The 17670-nt window shown below is 41.0% G+C and overlaps 1 protein-coding gene across 1 annotated transcript in view; it reads right to left on the minus strand.

Annotated features, from left to right (window-relative positions):
• Positions 1 to 17670, minus strand: part of SIMC1 (SUMO interacting motifs containing 1) — an 82843-nt gene that overhangs the window by 41502 nt on the left and 23671 nt on the right. The window contains exon 2 of the mRNA XM_027971463.3: positions 347 to 1933. Coding sequence (XP_027827264.1) covers positions 347 to 1933 — 1587 coding nt within the window. The remainder of the gene's footprint in view (positions 1 to 346; positions 1934 to 17670) is intronic.

A 17670-nucleotide genomic window follows, 5' to 3' on the forward strand; every position in this document is an offset into this window, starting at 1 on the left:
GGATGAGATGGTTAGATAGCATCACCTACCCGATGGACATGAATCTGAACAAACTTTGGGAGATAGTGGAGGACAGAGGAGCCTGGCGCGCTGCAGTCAATAGGGTCACAAAGAGTCAGACATGACTTAGCGACTGAACTACAACAATGTGATGTCTCCAGTGCCGGTTTCTAAGTGTGAGGCTGAATTTGAACCCGGACCCATTCTATATTGGACGGTTCCACAAATGGGAGAAAGATAATGTGAAACTCAACTGGTCCTGTTCTCTCATGTGTGGATCCCCTTGAGCATATACAAGGCCTATACAGAGGACACTTGATCCCCAAGGGAAGGCATGTTAGCTCACCTCTCTTGTGTCTTTATCTGGTATTAGTGTCTGGAAGAAGAGGTGATGCACTGGAGGTCGTAAGAAGTACTTCAGTCTATGTAGGCACGGTCTGTTGTACAACCCGCCTTGCGGTATCTGTGTCTGTATCAGGGCACACCCAGGGTTGACAGGCTCTGACAGTGATCTCTCTTTTCTGGCTGGATTTTCTGTGACAGAGAGCCAAGGAACTTTCTCTAAGGAAGTCTCAAACTCTGGGGACTGTGGGCTGGGAAAGGAGCTTGGAGAGGCTGGAGCTGAGATATCCATAGGGGTGTCGTGGTTCTGTACGTCATTCTGCAGAGAGGCAGGCCTGATTTTTGGTAAATGAGCCAACTGTCCAACTGTGGGTGGCACGTCTTCCAACGAGCATGACATGGCCCCAAGTGAATGCAGGGCCTCTCCTGATAAGCGTGAGACTTCTCTAGGTGAATGCGGCACACTTGCTGGTGACGGTGGCGCGTCTGCTGATGGAGGTGGCGCGTCTGCTGATGGAGGTGTGTTGACGGGTAGCTGTGACGCCTCTGCTGATGGAGGTGTGTTGACGGGTGGCTGTGGCGCACCTGCTGGTGGCTGTGGCATGCTGACCAGAGGCGGCGGCATGTCTCTCGATGACTGTGGTGTGCTGACTGGGGACAGCGGCATGTCTTCTGGTGACTGTGGTATGTCTCCCAGGGACTGCGGCACGCCCGGTAGATGGACCACGTCTTCCAGATACGATATATTCTGAGGTGGACCTGGTACATCTTGAGGTAGGCCCAGTGAGTGTTGAGGTGGGCAGAGTGAGTCTTGAGGTGGGCTTGGTGAGCGCTGAGGAAGCCATGATGAACCATGAGGTGGACTTGGCATACCCTGCTGGGGGCCTGGCACATTCTGAGGGCAGGGCATATCTTGAGGCGGACATGGCTCTTCTTGAGGCAGGTGAGGCAAAGTTTGTAGCTGGTACTGCATGGTTTGTGATGGGCATGACAAGGCTCGCGGTGGGCATGAGGAGGCTCGAGGTGGACATGGTGAGGCTTGCAGTGGGCATGGCAAGGCCCGCAGCGGGCATGGCAAGGCTTGTGGTGGGTATGGCACATCTTGCTGTGGGCATGGCAAGGGTATCCTTTGATTGCTACTGCTACTATTATTGCTGGTCTGGGGGAGGGAGTGAATATTTGAAGAGGGCTGTAGGCTTGCCAAGAAGCTGAGGTCACCTTTGAATATGGTTGAGCTACAGTTCGGCTCTACTGGGTAAACAGAGTCCCCACTGATAGACATGGGTGGCTGGGGACCTTCGAATGCTGTTTCTTCCAAAAGGTCCAAGTCCACAGGATCACTGTTGATGATTCTCCGTGCTGCAGGCCTAGAGCTTCTGTCCACCCACCCTTCCACTATCTCTTTGCTGGAGAGGCTGGCACATGCTTGAAGACTGGCTGGCTCTTTCTGGGAAGGAGCAACAGGCTCTAGAGTCAAGTCAAGCGTGGCAACAGGTCTACTCTCTTCCTCAGATCCTGTCAGGTCAATCACACAGAGTCCACTGCGATCCTTTGCCCTTGGTCTGGTTTCTCTAGTTAAGTCGATGATGTCCTGTTGAAGGATTGTGAGAAGATAAAAGGTTAAGTTGGGAGGGGAGGGGGTGTCTTAGCTTTATCTAAGAGGACTTAAAGCTTAGCTTTTAAGGCTAAACCTATTTTACCTTTTCATTTCACTGGCAATTTACGTATCTTGTATAACATAAGTATTAGTTTATTTCCTTTGGTCAAAATTTCACTATTGTCAAAGCTGCCAACTTCCATACCTTCTTAAATTATCCAAAGCCCATAAGCACATAACAGAGGGCACAGAGGGAAATGTTTTATGATCCACGGTAGACAGGGGAGTAGTAGGGAAGATTTCAACCTAAGTCAAAGTGAAAAGCAGCCTTTGTTTGGAAAAGCAAATACACAGGATAACCTACAACAGAAGTGAAAGAAGGGAAGCTAGTACAAGAGAATCTACTTTGTGCTAAGAACATGGTGAGTGCTTCCATACATCTTTAATTTTCACAGTTACCCTATCAGGAAGCCATTTTATCATCAGGAAGGCACCATCATCTCCATTAGACAGGTTGGGAAACTAGAGTTGAGAGAGTTATGAATTATTTAGCTATGAAGCAGAGAAAGACACTCAAACCCAGGCCTGTTTCTTTCTTTTCCTGTTAGGCCCTAAGAATGTACCACCTCATTCAATGTATAATCAGCTTACAGTCAGATATGGAGGATAATACAATAAGGGTTATAAACCTAACCACTGTAAGTTTAAGCCTACATTAATTACAAAAATATCTTCTATCTTCACTACCATTCCTTGGCAAAATGATTAAGCAGTTCACAAAGTCTAATGATGCCAGTTGAGGTACTTAAACAGCCTCTGTGTCAGGAGCCAGGAATGATATGGCTCTCTCTTCACTTGTTGGGTACCACTGCCACTGGAATATTAGGTAGCAACTGCTGGGCTGCCAGTGCTACTGCTGCTACCACAGTTTCCACACTATCTCTGCTAGCAAATGTGATGGTTACCACTGCCAACAGTGCCAAAGCTGGACACAGGATTCTGGGTGAGTCAAGTGAGAAGTTGGCATGCCTCTCACCCTGGAATAGGGATTGTCTGGTGAAACCAAATGCCTCATTCCTAAGCAGCAGCCATAGAGTGTCACTGCCTCTCTACTGCTAGCTGAACTCAACATAAATAGCTATAAGGGTCTGAACTGAACTCCTCTGCCATGGCCAACTCCTAAAACAACATTATCAGTCTCTTTCCCTTAAAACCCACCATATGAGGCACAGGATAAAGGACAAAGGCCTTAGTAAGACTCATGAAAAAGTGGAAGTCCCTCAGTCATGTCCCACTCTTTGCAACCCCATGGACTACATAGCCTGCCAGGCTCCTCTGTCCATGGGATTCTCCAGGCAAGAATACTGGAGTAGGTAGCCATTCCCTTCTCCAGGGGATCTTCCCAACCCAGGGTTCAGTCTCCCGGATTGCAGGCTGTTTCTTTACTGTCTGAGCCACCAGGGAAGCCCATGAATACTGGAGTGGTAGCCTATCCCTTCTCCAGGGGATCTTCCCGACAACAGGAATTGAACTGGGGTCTCCTGTATTGCAGGTGGATTCTTTACCCGCTGAGCTAGAAAGTGAAAGAAAGTGAAGTAGCTCAGTTGTGTCAGATTCTTTGCGACCCCGTGGACTGTAGCCTACCAGGCTCCTCCCTCCATGGGATTCTCCAGGCAAGAATACTGGAGTGGGGTGCCATATCCTTCTCCAGGGGATCTTCCCATCCCAGGGATTGAACCTGGATCTCCCACATTGCAAGTAGACTCTTTAACCTCTGAGCCATCAGGGAAGCCCTTTAGCTGAGCTAGAGTCCTTCACAATTTAGTGTCTTCCTGATTTCTCTTCCTCATTTGAGCAAATCACATAGAAATACTTCAGATCCTTAAATATGCCATGCTGTCTCAGTATTTCTATCTTTATGTTTGCTTATGGTTCTTTCTTTTGCCTGAAATGACTATTATCTGTTTGACTGTTTCAAAGTTATTTGTCTTTCAAGACTCAGCACAGATATCACTGTGTCTGAAAATTCTTCCAGATCACTTCTGGTCTCAAATTATTTGTTTCCTTCCTTATTTCCCCACTGCATCTGTACAAACCTTTTCCTTTTCTAAACTTCATTTTTAATTGGGGGAAGACTGCTCTGCAATGCTGTGTTGGTTTCTACCATACAGCAGTGCAAATCAGCCGTAATCACACATATGTCACTCTCTTGAAGAAACACTTTAAAGATATGTATTTATTTATTTGGTTGCACCATGTCATGTTTGCAGCATGGAGGATCTAGTTCCCGGATCAGGGATTAAAGCTGGGCCTCCTGTATTGGAGGAGTTTTATCCACTAAACCACCAGGGAAGTCCCCAAAACTTTTCTTTTGATCCCAAAGAATTTGATGCTTTTAAATGATATTGATAATGGAAACATTTTTTCATTTTCCAATTATTCATTGCTAGTATAAAGCAATACTATTGATTTATGTATGTGTATTATCCCTGTGTCCTTTGACCTAGTTAAATTCGTTTACTAGTTCAAGTAACTTTTTTTTTTGTAGATTCCTTGAGGTTTTGCATATTAAAAAATCATGTCTGTAAATAAAAGTTTTATTTCTTCCTTTTCAATCTGCATGCCTTTTATTTCCTTTCGTCACCATTGCAGTGGCTAAGGCATTCAGTACAATTCTCAATAAAAGTGCTAAGAGCAGACATATAATCATTAAGCACCATGTTAGCTGTGTTGTTTTCATAGATGCCCCATATCATGTTGAGAAACTTTCCTTATTTTGTTTTCTGAGAGTTTTAATTGGGAATGATCATTAGTCAAATGATTCTTCTGTACCTGTTATTTTATGGTTTTCTCTTGTACTATTAATATCAAAAATTATATTCATTGATTTTCTAATGTTAAATTAGTCCTGGGGAAAATTCCACTTGGTTATAATGTATTACTCTTTTTCAATAGTTTGGTTTAACATACCAATATTTAGTTAAGAATCTTTACATATTCTTGAGGGATATTCAGTTCAGTTCAGTTTAGTTGCTCAGTCGTGTCCAACTCTTTGTGACCCCATGGACTGCAGCATTCCAGGCCTCCCTGTTCATCACTAACTCCCAGAGTTTATTCAAACTCATGTCCACTGAGTCAGTGATGCCATCCAACCATCTCATCCTCTGTCGAACCCTTCCCCTTAGTTTGTAGTTTTCTATTCTTATAATTTCTTTTACTGGTTTTGCCATCAAAATAAAACTGGCCTCTTACAGTGACTTGGGAGCTATTCTCATCCCCTCTATTCAGGCTGTTGTTGGGTTGGTGCCACATCTTTCTTCAGTGTTTATAGAAGCTATCTGGGCCTAAAATTTGCTTTGTAGTTAAAATTTGGAAGACATAAGGCTATTAACATTTTCTACATCCCGTGTTAATTTTGTGACTTGTGAAACTGGTCATTTTCATCTAAATTGTCAAATTTATTAGCATAAAGTCATTCAAAATAGTGTTAACTATCTTTTAAATTCTAAACTCCAAATAGATTTATCCCCAATTTTCTTTTTTATGCTCAATATTGGTAACTTATATCCTTTGCATTTTCCCCCCTCATCAGCCTAGCTAGAAGTTTATCAATTTTACTGATATTTACAAAGGACCAGGTTTTTTCATCTATTTCCTTTATTTCTATTGTTATCATTATCATTTCCTTCATTCTATTTACTGTGGGTTTGAATTTGCCTTCTTTTTTTTCTAACTTCTTTTTTAAAAAATGTATTCATCTTATATCTACCTTTGATTGTGCTGGATCTTCACTGCTGTGCCTAGGGGCTACTCTTCATGCAGGGCATCGGTCCTCACTGTGGTGACTTCTCTTGTTGTGGAGCACAGACTCTAGGTGTGTGGGCTCAGCAGTGGTGGGGCATGGGCTTCATTGCCCCACAGCGCGTGGAATCTTCCTGGATGAGATGGAATCTGTGTCCCCTGCGTTGGCAGACAGATTCTCATCCACTGTACCACCAGGGAAGTTCTTCTACCTTCTTAATGTGGAAGCTTAGATAACTTGATTTTTGAAATCTTTCTTTTCTAACATTAGCATTTAAAGCTAGAAATTTTCCTGTTAAGTACTGCTGTAGCTTCATCCCACAATTTTTAATACAAAGTCATTTTATAATCATGCAGTTCAAGCTTACCATCACCGTGGTCGGAAAACAAAACCCTGTAAGATCTCAATCTTTTGAACTACACTGAGGCTTGTTTTATGCCCTACATAAAACATGGCCTACTTGCTGAATGTTCCTTGTATATTTTGGGGAAAAAATGCTCATTCTGCAATTGTTGGCTATAAATGTCAATTAGGTCATGGCTGTTGACAACTTTTGGATCTTTGACTTTCTTCACCTTTGAAGCAATGCAGCTGTGCTATTAATTACTGAGTGTATTAAAGTGTCCAACTAAGATTGTGGCTTTGACCATTTTTCCCTTGTGTTTGGTTAGTTTTTGCTTCATGTATTTTCAAATTCTGTTTATTAAGTGTAATAATATACTTAAAATTATTCTACCTTCTTAATGTATTAACCCATTTATCATTATTAAAACAACATTTATCCTCTCAAGTCTCCAGCAATCTTCCTTGTACTGATGTCTATTTTTTCTGGTAAATAATAGAGACACCTTCTTAAGCATATTGTTTGCCTAGTGTATTTCTATCTTTCTATTCTCCACATATTTGTGTCTTTGTATTTAAAGTGCACCACATATAAATAGCTAATAGCTGTTATTGCTTTTTTTGTCCAATCTGACCACCTCTGCCTTTTGATTAGTTTTTGGTTCATTTACACTTAACTGTTGATATATCTGCATCCATATATTTATTTCTTATTTGTCCTATCTGTTAACTCTCCCTCTGTTCCTCCTTTCCCACTCTCCTTTGAGTTAATCATATATATATATTTTAGAATTCCATTTTAATTCCTCTGTTGGGGTTCTAGCTATATTTTTTTAATTATATTTTTAATGGTTACTCAAGGGCTTCTCTAGTGGCCCAGGTAAAGAATCTGCCTGCAGTGCAGGAGACCTGGGTTTGATCCATGGGTCAGGAAAATCCCCTGGAGAAGGGAACGGCAACTCAATCCAGTGTTCATTCTTGCCTGGAGAATTCCATGGACAGAGGAGCATGGTGGGCTTCAGTCTAACTCCTCTCTTCAGCTCTTATTTGGGCTTTCCAGGTGCCGCTAGAAGTAAAGAACCCACCTGCGAATGCCGGAGATGTACAAGACATGGGTTCAATCTCTGGGCTGGAAGATCCCCTGGAAGAGGGCGTGGCAACCCACTCCAGTATTCTTGGCTGGAGAATCTCATAGACAGAGGAGCCTGGTGGGCTACAGTCCAAAGGGTCGCAAAGAGTTGGACACAACTGAAGTGACTTAGCACGCATGTGATTACAGGGGCTTTCCTGTGGCTCAGATACTAAAGAATCAGCCTGCAATGCAGGAGACCTGGGTTCGATCCATGGCTTGGGAAGATTACATGGAGAAGGGAATGGCTACCCACTCCAGTGTTCTTCCCTGGAAAATTCCACAAACACCGGAGCCTGGAGGGCTATAGTCCATGGGGTCCCAAAGAGTTGGACACAACGGAGCGACTAACATTTTTACATTTTTCATGTGGTTACAGTATACAGATTCAATTTATTCCAGTGTACTTAGGAAAATATTAAAATACTTAAGATAAAAAAGTAGAAATCTTACAAAATATTTCTTGCCTTATGCCCCGTTATTTTTGTTGTCATATATATTATATATATATAGCATAAGTATTTACTTTCAGTTATTCATTTTTAAGGAAATTAATAGAAGAAAATACTTTCTTTTCCACACATATTTACAATTCCTAGTTCCTTCATTTGTGTACATCCAACATGCCATTTGGTGTCATTTCCCTTCAGCTAAAATATCTTATAGTACAAGAGTGCTAATGATAAATTCTCTCATTCTATCTGAAACTGTCACTATTTTGTCCTTATATTTTTTAAAATAATTTTATTTATTTTTGGCTGTGCTGGTTCTCCATTGCCATGCAGACTTTTCTCTAGTTGCAGCAAGTAGGGGCTGCTCTCTAGCTGAGATGCACGGGGTTCTCATTGCAGTGGCCTCTCCTGTTGTGGAACCCGGCGCTGGAGCACAAAGGCTTCGCTAGCTGTGGCTCTCAGGCTCTAGAGTGCGGGCTCAGTGGCTGTGGTGCATGGGTTTTTAGTTACCACAGGATCTTCCTGGACAAGGGATTGAACCTGTGTCCCCCACACTGGCAGGTAGATTCCTAATCAGTGGACCACCAGTTCAGTTCAGTCGCTCAGTCGTGTCTGACTCTGTGACCCCATGAATCGCAGCATGCCAGGCCTCCCTGTCCATCACCAACTCCCGGAGTTCACTCAGACTCGCGTCCATCGAGTCAGTGATGCCATCCAGCCATCTCATCCTCTGTCGTCCCCTTCTTCTCCTGCCCAAATCCCTCCCAGCATCAGGGTCTTTTCCAATGAGTCAATTCTTCGCATGAGGTGGCCAAAGTACTGGAGTTTCAGCTTTAGCATCATTCCTTCCAAAGAAATCCCAGGGTTGATCTCCTTCAGAATGGACTGGTTGGATCTCCTTCCAGTCCAAGGGACTCTCAAGAGTCTTCTCCAACACCACAGTTCAAAAGCATCAATTCTTCGGTGCTCAGCCTTCTTCACAGTCCAACTCTCACATCCATACATGACCACAGGAAAAACCATAGCCTTGACTAGACGGACCTTAGTCGGCAAAGTAATGTCTCTGTTTTTCAATATACTATCTAGGTTAGTTCTAACTTTCCTTCCAAGGAGTAAGCGTCTTTTAATTTCATGGCTGAAATCATCATCTGCAGTGATTTTGGAGCCCCCCAAAATAAAGTCTGACACTGTTTCCACTGTTTCCCATCTATTTCCCATGAAGTGATGGGACCAGATGCCATGATCTTTGTTTTCTGAATGTTGAGCTTTAAGCCAACTTTTTCACTCTCCTCTTTCACTTTCATCAAGAGGCTTTTGAGTTCCTCTTCACTTTCTGCCATAAGGGTGATGTCATCTGCATATCTGGGGTTATTGATATTTCTCCCGGCAATCTTGATTCCAGCTTGTGTTTCTTCCAGTCCAGTGTTTCTCATGATGTACTCTGCATAGAAGTTAAATAAGCAGGGTGACAATGTACAGCCTTGACATACTCCTTTTCCTATTTGGAACCAGTCTGTTGTTCCATGTCCAGTTCTAACTGTTGCTTCCTGGCCTGCATACAGATTTCTCAAGAGGCAGGTTAGGTGGTCTGGTATTCCCATCTCTTTCAGAATTTTCCACAGTTTCTTGTGATCCACACAGTCAAAGGCTTTGGCATCGTCAATAAAGCAGAAATAGATGTTTTTCTGGAACTCTCTTGCTTTTTCCACGATCCAGCGGATGTTGGCAATTTGATGTCTGGTTCCTCTGCCTTTTCTAAAACCAGCTTGAACATCAGGAAGTTCACGGTTCACGTATTGCTGAAGCCTGGCTTGGAGAATCTTGAGCATTACTTTACTAGCATGTGAGATGAGTACAATTGTGCGGTATTTTGAGCATTCTTTGGTATTGCCTTTCTTTAGGATTGGAATGAAAACTGACCTTTTCCAGTCCTGTGGCCACTGCTGAGTTTTCCAAATTTGCTGGCATACTGAGTGCAGCACTTTCACAGCATCATCTTCCAGGATTTGAAATAGCTCAACTGGAATTCCATCACCTCCACTAGCTTTGTTCGTAGTGATGCTTTCTAAGGCCCACTTGACTTCACATTCCAGGATGTCTGGCTCTAGATGAGTGATCACACCATCGTGATTATCTTGGTCGTGAAGATCCTTTTTGTACAGTTCTGTGTATTCTTGCCATCTCTTCTTAATACCTTCTGCTTCTGTTAGGTCCATACCATTTCTGTCCTTTATCAAGCCCATCTTTGCATGAAATGTTCCCTTGGTATCTCTAATTTTCTTGAAGAGATCTCTAGTCTTTCCCATTCTGTTGTTTTCCTCTATTTCTTCGCATTGATCGCTAAGAAGGCTTTCTTATCTCTCCTTGCTATTCTTTGGAACTCTGCATTCAGATGCTTATATCTTTCCTTTTCTCCTTGGCTTTTTGCTTCTCTTCTTTTCACAGCTATTTGTCAGGCCTCCCCAGACAGCCATTTTGCTTTTTTGCATTTCTTTTCCATGGGGATGGTCTTGATCCCTGTCTCCTGTACAATGTCATAAACCTCATTCCATAGTTCATCAGGCACTCTATCTATCAGATCTAGGCCCTTAAATCTATTTCTCACTTCCACTGTATAATCATAAGGGATTTGATTTAGGTCATACCTGAATGGTCTAGTGGTTTTCCCTACTTTCTTCAATTTGAGTCTGAATTTGGTAATAAGGAGTTCATGATCTGAGCCACCGTCAGCTCCTGGTCTTGTTTTTGTTGACTATATAGAGTTTCTCCATCTTTTGCTGCAAAGAATATAATCAATCTGATTTCGGTGTTGACCATCTGGTGATGTCCATGTGTACAGTCTTCTCTTGTGTTGTTGGAAGAGGGTGTTTGCTATGACCAATGCATTATCTTGGCAAAACTCTATTAGTCTTTGCCCTGCTTCATTCCATATTCCAAGGCCAAATTTGCCTGTTACTTCAGGTGTTTCTTGACTTCCTACTTTTGCATTCCAGTCCCCTATAAAGAAAAGGACATCTTTTTAGGTGTTAGTTCTAAAAGGTCTTGTAGGTCTTCATAGAACCATTCAACTTCAGCTTCTTCAGCGTTACTGGTTGGGGCATAGGCTTGGATTACTGTGATATTGAATGATTTGCCTTCAAAATGAACAGAGATCATTCTGTCATTTTTGAGATTGCATCCAAGTACTACATTTCGGACTCTTCTGTTGACCATGATGGCTACTCCATTTCTTCTAAGGGATTCCTGCCTGCAGTAGTAGATATAATGGTCATCTGAGTTAAATTCACCCATTCTAGTCCATTTTAGTTCGCTGATTCCTAGAATGTCAACGTTCACTCTTTCCCCCCCGCCCCCCAAGAGAACAGTGATATTTTATTTTATTTTTTTTAACTTTTCATTTTTACTTTATTTTACTTTATAATACTATATTGGTTTTGCCATACATTGACATGAGTCCACCACGGGTGTACATGCGATCCCACACATGAACCCCCCTCCCACCTCCCTCCCCACAACATCCCTCTGGGTCATCCCTGTGCACCAGCCCCAAGCATGCTGTATCCTGCATCGGACATACACTGGCGATTCGATTCTTACATGATAGTATACATGTTTCAATGCCATTCTCCCAAATCATCCCACCCTCTCCCTCTCCCTCTGAGTCCAAAAGTCCGTTAGCTGTGTCTTTTTTGCCGTCTTGCATACAGGGTCATCATTGCCATCTTTCTAAATTCCATATATATGTGTTAGTATACTGTATTGGTGTTTTTGTTTCTGGCTTCCTTCACTCTGTATAATCGGCTCCAGTTTCATCCATCTCATCAGAACTGATTCAAATGTATTCTTTTTAATGGCTGAGTAATACTCCATTGTGTATATGTACCACAGCTTTCTTATCCATTCATCTGCTGATGGACATCTAGGTGGTTTCCATGTCCTGGCTATTATAAACAGTGCTGCAATGAACATTGGGGTACATGTGTCTCTTTCAATTCTGGTTTCCCTGGTGTGTATGCCCAGCAGTGGGACTGCTGGGTCATAAGGCAGTTCTATTTGCAATTTTTTAAGGAATCTCCACACTGTTTTCCATAGTGGTTGTACTAGTTTGCATTCCCACCAACAGTGTAGGAGGGTTCCCTTTTCTCCACACCCTCTCCAGCATTTATTGCTTGCAGATTTTTGGATCGCAGACATTCTGACTGGTGTGAAGTGGTACCTCACTGTGGTTTTGATTTGCATTTCTCTAATAATGAGTGATGTTGAGCATCTTTTCATATGTTTGTTAGCCATCCGTATGTCTTCTTTGGAGAAATGTCTATTTAGTTCTTTGGCTCATTTTTTGATTGGGTCATTTATTTTTCTGGAATTGAGTTGCATAAGTTGCTTGTATATTTTTGAGATTAGTTGTTTGTCAGTTGTTTCATTTGCTATTATTTTCTGCCATTCAAAAGGCTGTCTTTTCACCTTGCTTATAGTTTCCTTTGTTGTGCAACATTCACCCTTGCCATCTCCTGTTTGACCACTTCCAATTTGCCTTGATTCATGGACCTGACATTCCAGGTTCCTATGCAATATTGCTCTTTACAGCATCAGACCTTGCTTCTATCACCAGTCACATCCACAGCTGGGTGTTGTTTTTGCTTTGGCTCCATCCCTTCTTTCTTTCTGGAGTTATTTCTCCACTGACCCCCAGTAGCATATTGGGCACCTACTGACCTGGGGAGTACCTCTTTCAGTATCCTATCATTTTGCCTTTTCATACTGTTCATGGGGTTCTCAAGGCAAGAATACTGAAGTGGTTTGCTATTCCCTTCTCCAGTGGACCACATTCCGTCAGACCTCTCCACCGTGACCTGCCTGTCTTGGGCAAGGAAGTCCCTATGTAACATATTTTTTTCTGGACAGTAAAGTAGTGGTTTTCTTTGTGTTCATCTTGTCTTGAGTCTCCTCTGCTTCTAGGATGTGTAACTCATTTTTTTCCTCATCAAATTTGAGAAGATTTCAGCCATTATTTCTTAAAAAAATTTTTTACAGTTATTCCCACCCCTCCTTAAAAGACTATTTTTTAAATTACTTGGTATTTCCTTGCAGATCTCTGATGTTCCGTTCAACTTTTTCTATCTTTTACTCTACTCTTAAAATTGGGTGATTTCTACGTTCTGTCTCAAACATCTCTATCCCTCCCCACCTGCCATCACCTGCTTTCTTTCCTAATTTGCCATTGAGCCCATGTAGTTACTTTAAAATTTTAGTTACTGTATTTTTAAACTCCTGAACTTTTCTTTTCTAAAAATTACAGAACGTTATTGTCTCACAGCTCTGAAGTCCAAAATCAAGGTGTCAGCAGGGGAGGTGCCTTCCTGGGCTCCTCTAGCTTCTGCTCATCGCAGTCCGCGGCACTCCTGGCTTGCAGGTGCAGCACTCCCATCACGTGGCCATCTTCTCCCTGTGTGTCTTCACACTGTCTTCCCTGTGGATGTCTCTCTACATCCAGACTTTCTGTTTTTATGAACTGAATTTCTGCTCTTTATAGCTTTCACTTCTCTGCTGAGATTTTCTATCTATTCGCTCACTGATGTCATATTTTCTTTAACTGAATAAACGTATTTATAGTAATTATTTTGAAGTTTTTGTTAAATCCAACACTTAAGCTCATTCCAGTCAGATTCCATTGACTGCCTCCTTTTTTTTCTCCCCCTGAGAATGAGTCACACTTCTGTTTTTTTGAATGTCTAGTAATTTTTGGTTGAAAATTGAGTTTTATAGCTACATGTAATGATTTGATTGTTTTCTTCCAAAAATTGTCCTTTCATTGTTGTTGTTGGTCTAGTAGTTAATCTGCCTGAAGTCAAACTGCAAGTTCCGTCTCCTCACACAACGTAGGTGCTGGTATCTTTGTTCTTATGCTTTCCAGCTGCTACCCTTTTAACCTGACCTTTTGGTGGTGAGGGACAGGGTGGTTCTTATTTGGGCAGAAATTTTACTTTAATTTTGGGGTTTGCTCTTACTGTGATTTTCTTGCTTCAACAGATTAGGGGTTGCAGCCCTAACTCTTTGCTGCTCTGCTATCCTTCACCTCTATCCCCTGACATTTCAAAACCGTAAGAATTTCAGCTTTCTGTCACTTATGTGGCAAGTGATTAGGGAATGCAGTCTGTTAAAAGAGCAGCAAATTCATAGGTATTGCCCTATGAAGCTATCTTTCAGTAGATTTCTCACTAGTGTCTGCCTGATTTTTAACTGGGCACTCAGGAAGTATTTTGGCAGGTGAGTTTCACAGATTGGAAGCACAATTCAGCTGCATTGCTCAACCTTGGAGAGCTTACTGCTTCCCTTTTGGTTATTCCAAAGCACTCTGCACATACCAATATCACTTTGGTGCATATCACAGAGCACTTCCATATCCTCATTAGACAGCAGCTTATTCTTGTATCCTGCACCCTCACATAGTATTTTACATTCAGCTCGTAGTATTTATTAACTCCTTAGATAAATGAATAAATTTAATCTAATGACAATTGTTTGTTTATCCTCTCATCTCATTGTCCTCCAATAGTCCTAACTTAATTATTTTGCATTTTATCACATATTATGCTAAGTTTTCAGAGATAAATTATCCTTCTAGTTTTAATAATTATGTCATCAGATAGAAATACAGATGACTAAGACTCTCCAATGGGCTTCCCTGGTGGCTTAGTGGTAAAAGATCCGCCTGCCAATGCAGGAGACTCGGATTCAGTCCCTGGGTTAGAAAGATTCCCTGGAGAAGGAAATGTCAACTCACTCCAGTATTCCTGCCTAGGAAATCCCATGGACAGAGGAGCCTGGCAGGCTATAGTCCATGGGGTCACAGAAGAGTTGGACATGACACAGCAACTAAACAACAAGAAGGCCCTCTAACAGTCTGCATCTGCAGAATGAAACACAGCAATAAGCCCATAAAGCCCTTGTCTGCCCTATTTCCTGACCCAGATGCCTCACAATTACCCTGTGAGGTGAATATCATTCATATTTTCTAGCTATAAAAACTAAAACCCAGAAAGCAAATTACTTTTGGGTTTCTGGATCTGTTTAAATGAGAAGTCTCATTCATTTTCAGCTTCAAGGGGCTGGTCCAAGACTTACTTCCTGATTATGGTGCTGATAATGGGATTTGTTCTTCACCAGTCCAGGTTATCTCATGATTTTGGTTTTACTTTTACTTTCCTCCTTTGAGATTTCTGTTAATTCCTGCCAACCCAGCAAGCAGGAAAATTAGTTTCTTTCAGAATCTAGTTGTTGTTTTAGCAGAGATCCCTTTAAAGTCAGTCAGTCATACTGCTGAAGGAAGAAGTTTCTAGATCGTCTTTTTACAATATTCCAATATCGGCTGCTTATCTTTTCCTCTAGGACTGAGTATAATGCCATAATGACTGGCACAGCATCTTTTGGAAAATGGCAAAGTGCTCAAGAAACATCAACTGAATCTAAAAAAAAAAAAAACAATTTTGAGGCGGAAAGTTCATCTTCCATACCTCACATATGGACCTTCCATTCAACATGACTGAAAACAATAGAGATACTTTAGGTTTCTCTCTACCTATCACTCTTTTCCAACAAGGCAAATGGAATGGCTTCATTATTTGGAGAAATTAGAACGAAGGGCTGAACTCAGAGTCCCCTTTCTTTATTTTAAGCCCTCTTCCCTAAAGTTCCTATCTGCTTTTTCCATGGGTAAGGTTACCATGCAGGCTTTTAACTTGAAACTTGTTAGGTAGGAAGGGGACAAAGGAGCACTAAGTTTAATTATAGTTTTAGGGAGCCAAATGGAGCTACAGATCCATGAAGCTTATTCTAACTAAGCACTATTAGTAACATAGCTATTATATCAATCTCCAGCTATCTGACCTATATATCCTTTTCCTGTCTCTATGAATTTGCCCATTCTAATATTTCATATAAATGGAATCATAATTATGTGGCCTTTTATGTCTGACTTCTTTTTTATTAATATACATATTTTATTGAAGTATAATTGACTTACACTGTTTCAGGTGCAGCAAGGTGATTCAGTCATACTTACATACAAATATTATTTTTGAAATTATTTTCCATTATAGGTTACTAGAAGATATTGACTATAGTTCCCTGTGCTATATAGTAAACCACTGTTGCTTGCTGCATATCTGTTTTTTTAATTAGAAATCTAGCACTCTACTCACACTAAGTCAAACAAGTAGAATCAAAGTTTCATAAATTTTTAGGCAAAAATTGGTAAGTTCTCTAAAAAACATATATTACACATATTATTTATATATATGCATACAAAATTTTTCTATTAAACTTGATAAAGGCTTGAGAAAGAACACCAGGAAACAAAAAGAGATGGAGAAATTGGAAAGCAAACTAAATGAAATGAAAGCACTGAATATTAAATAGAAAAAGTGAAACAAACTAGATAAAAGTAAAAGATCATCATATAGTCCAGTTGTTTTTAACCATGACTGTTTATTAGAAACCTATCTGGAACTCTGGAGATAAAAAAAGCAATACATGAGCATTTGTATTTTACAAAAAATTTCAAGATAATTCTGACTTGCGTCTGGATTTTAAAAAGTGATTAAAGGTTTTTCTATTAAATTACAGTTTTGGTGATATAGAATTCTATTATTTCTCTGCTGACAAATCATGATACAATGGTATTAAGTGACTAATAGTTACATAGTCACCATAGTGAAAGATGTTTATCAGTTTTCAAAATGAATAGCCAGAAAAAAAAAAACAAGATAATTATAACTGCAAGCCATAATAAGAATATGATTCACTTAACAATATAAAATAATTACATACAATTTGTGGGGGTCAAGAAGAGTGATGTGGTGAGTGGAAGTGTATGCATGCACATGTTTTCATCTGCCTAGCCAGTCTATGTCTTTTGGTTGGTACATTTGATCCATTTACGTTTTAGGTAATTATCAGTCTGTATGATCTTCTTAGAAAGCCTTGCTCAGTGATCAGTGCAAAGAAATAAAGGAAAACAGTCGAATGGGAAAGACTAGAGGTAGTCTTCAAGAAAATCTGAGATACCAAGGGAACATTTCATGCAAAGATGGGCACAATAAAGGACAGAAATTGTATTGACCTAAAAGAAGCAGAATATATTAAGAAGAGGTGACAAGAATATACAGAAGAACTATACAAAAAAGATATTCATGACCAAGATAACCACAATGGTGTGATCACTCACTTAGAGCCAGACATCCTGGAATGCAAAGTCAAGTGGGCCCTTGGGAAGCATCACTACAAACAAAGCTAGTGGAGGTGATGGAATTCCAGTTGAGCTATTTCAATTCCAGTTGAGCTAAATCAACTGGAAATCAAATCCTAAAAGATGATGCTGTCAAAGTGCTGCACTCAATACGCCAGCAAATTTGGAAAACTCAGCAGTGGCCACAGGACTGGAAAAGGTCAGTTTTCATTCCAATCCCAAAGAAAGGCAATGCCAAAGAATGCTCAAACTACCCTACAATTGCACTCACCTCACATACTAGCAAAGTAATGCCAAAACTCAAGTGAGGCTTCAACAGTATGTGAACCATGAACTTCCAGATGTTCAAGCTGGATTTACAAAAGGCAGAAGAATCAGAAATCAAATAAACAAGATCTGTTGGATCATCAAGAAAGCAAGAGAGTTCCAGAAAAACATCTACTTTTGCTTTATTGACTACGCCAAAGCCTTTGACTATATGGACCACAACAAACTGTGTGGAAAATTCTGAAAGAGATGAGAATATCAGACCACATGATCTGCCTCCTGAGAAATCTGTATGCAGGTCAAGAAGCAAAAGTTAGAACTGGACATGAAAAAACAGACTGGTTCCAAATTGGGAAAGAAGTACGACAAGGCTGTATATTGTCACCCTGCTTATTTAACTGCTATGCAGAGTACATCATGCGAAATGCCAGGCTGGATGAAGCACAAGCTGAAATCAAGATTGCCGGGAGAAATATCAATAACCTCAGATAT

This window comes from Ovis aries, chromosome 7 (assembly GCF_016772045.2).
Source record: "Ovis aries strain OAR_USU_Benz2616 breed Rambouillet chromosome 7, ARS-UI_Ramb_v3.0, whole genome shotgun sequence".
Lineage (NCBI taxonomy): Eukaryota > Metazoa > Chordata > Mammalia > Artiodactyla > Bovidae > Ovis > Ovis aries.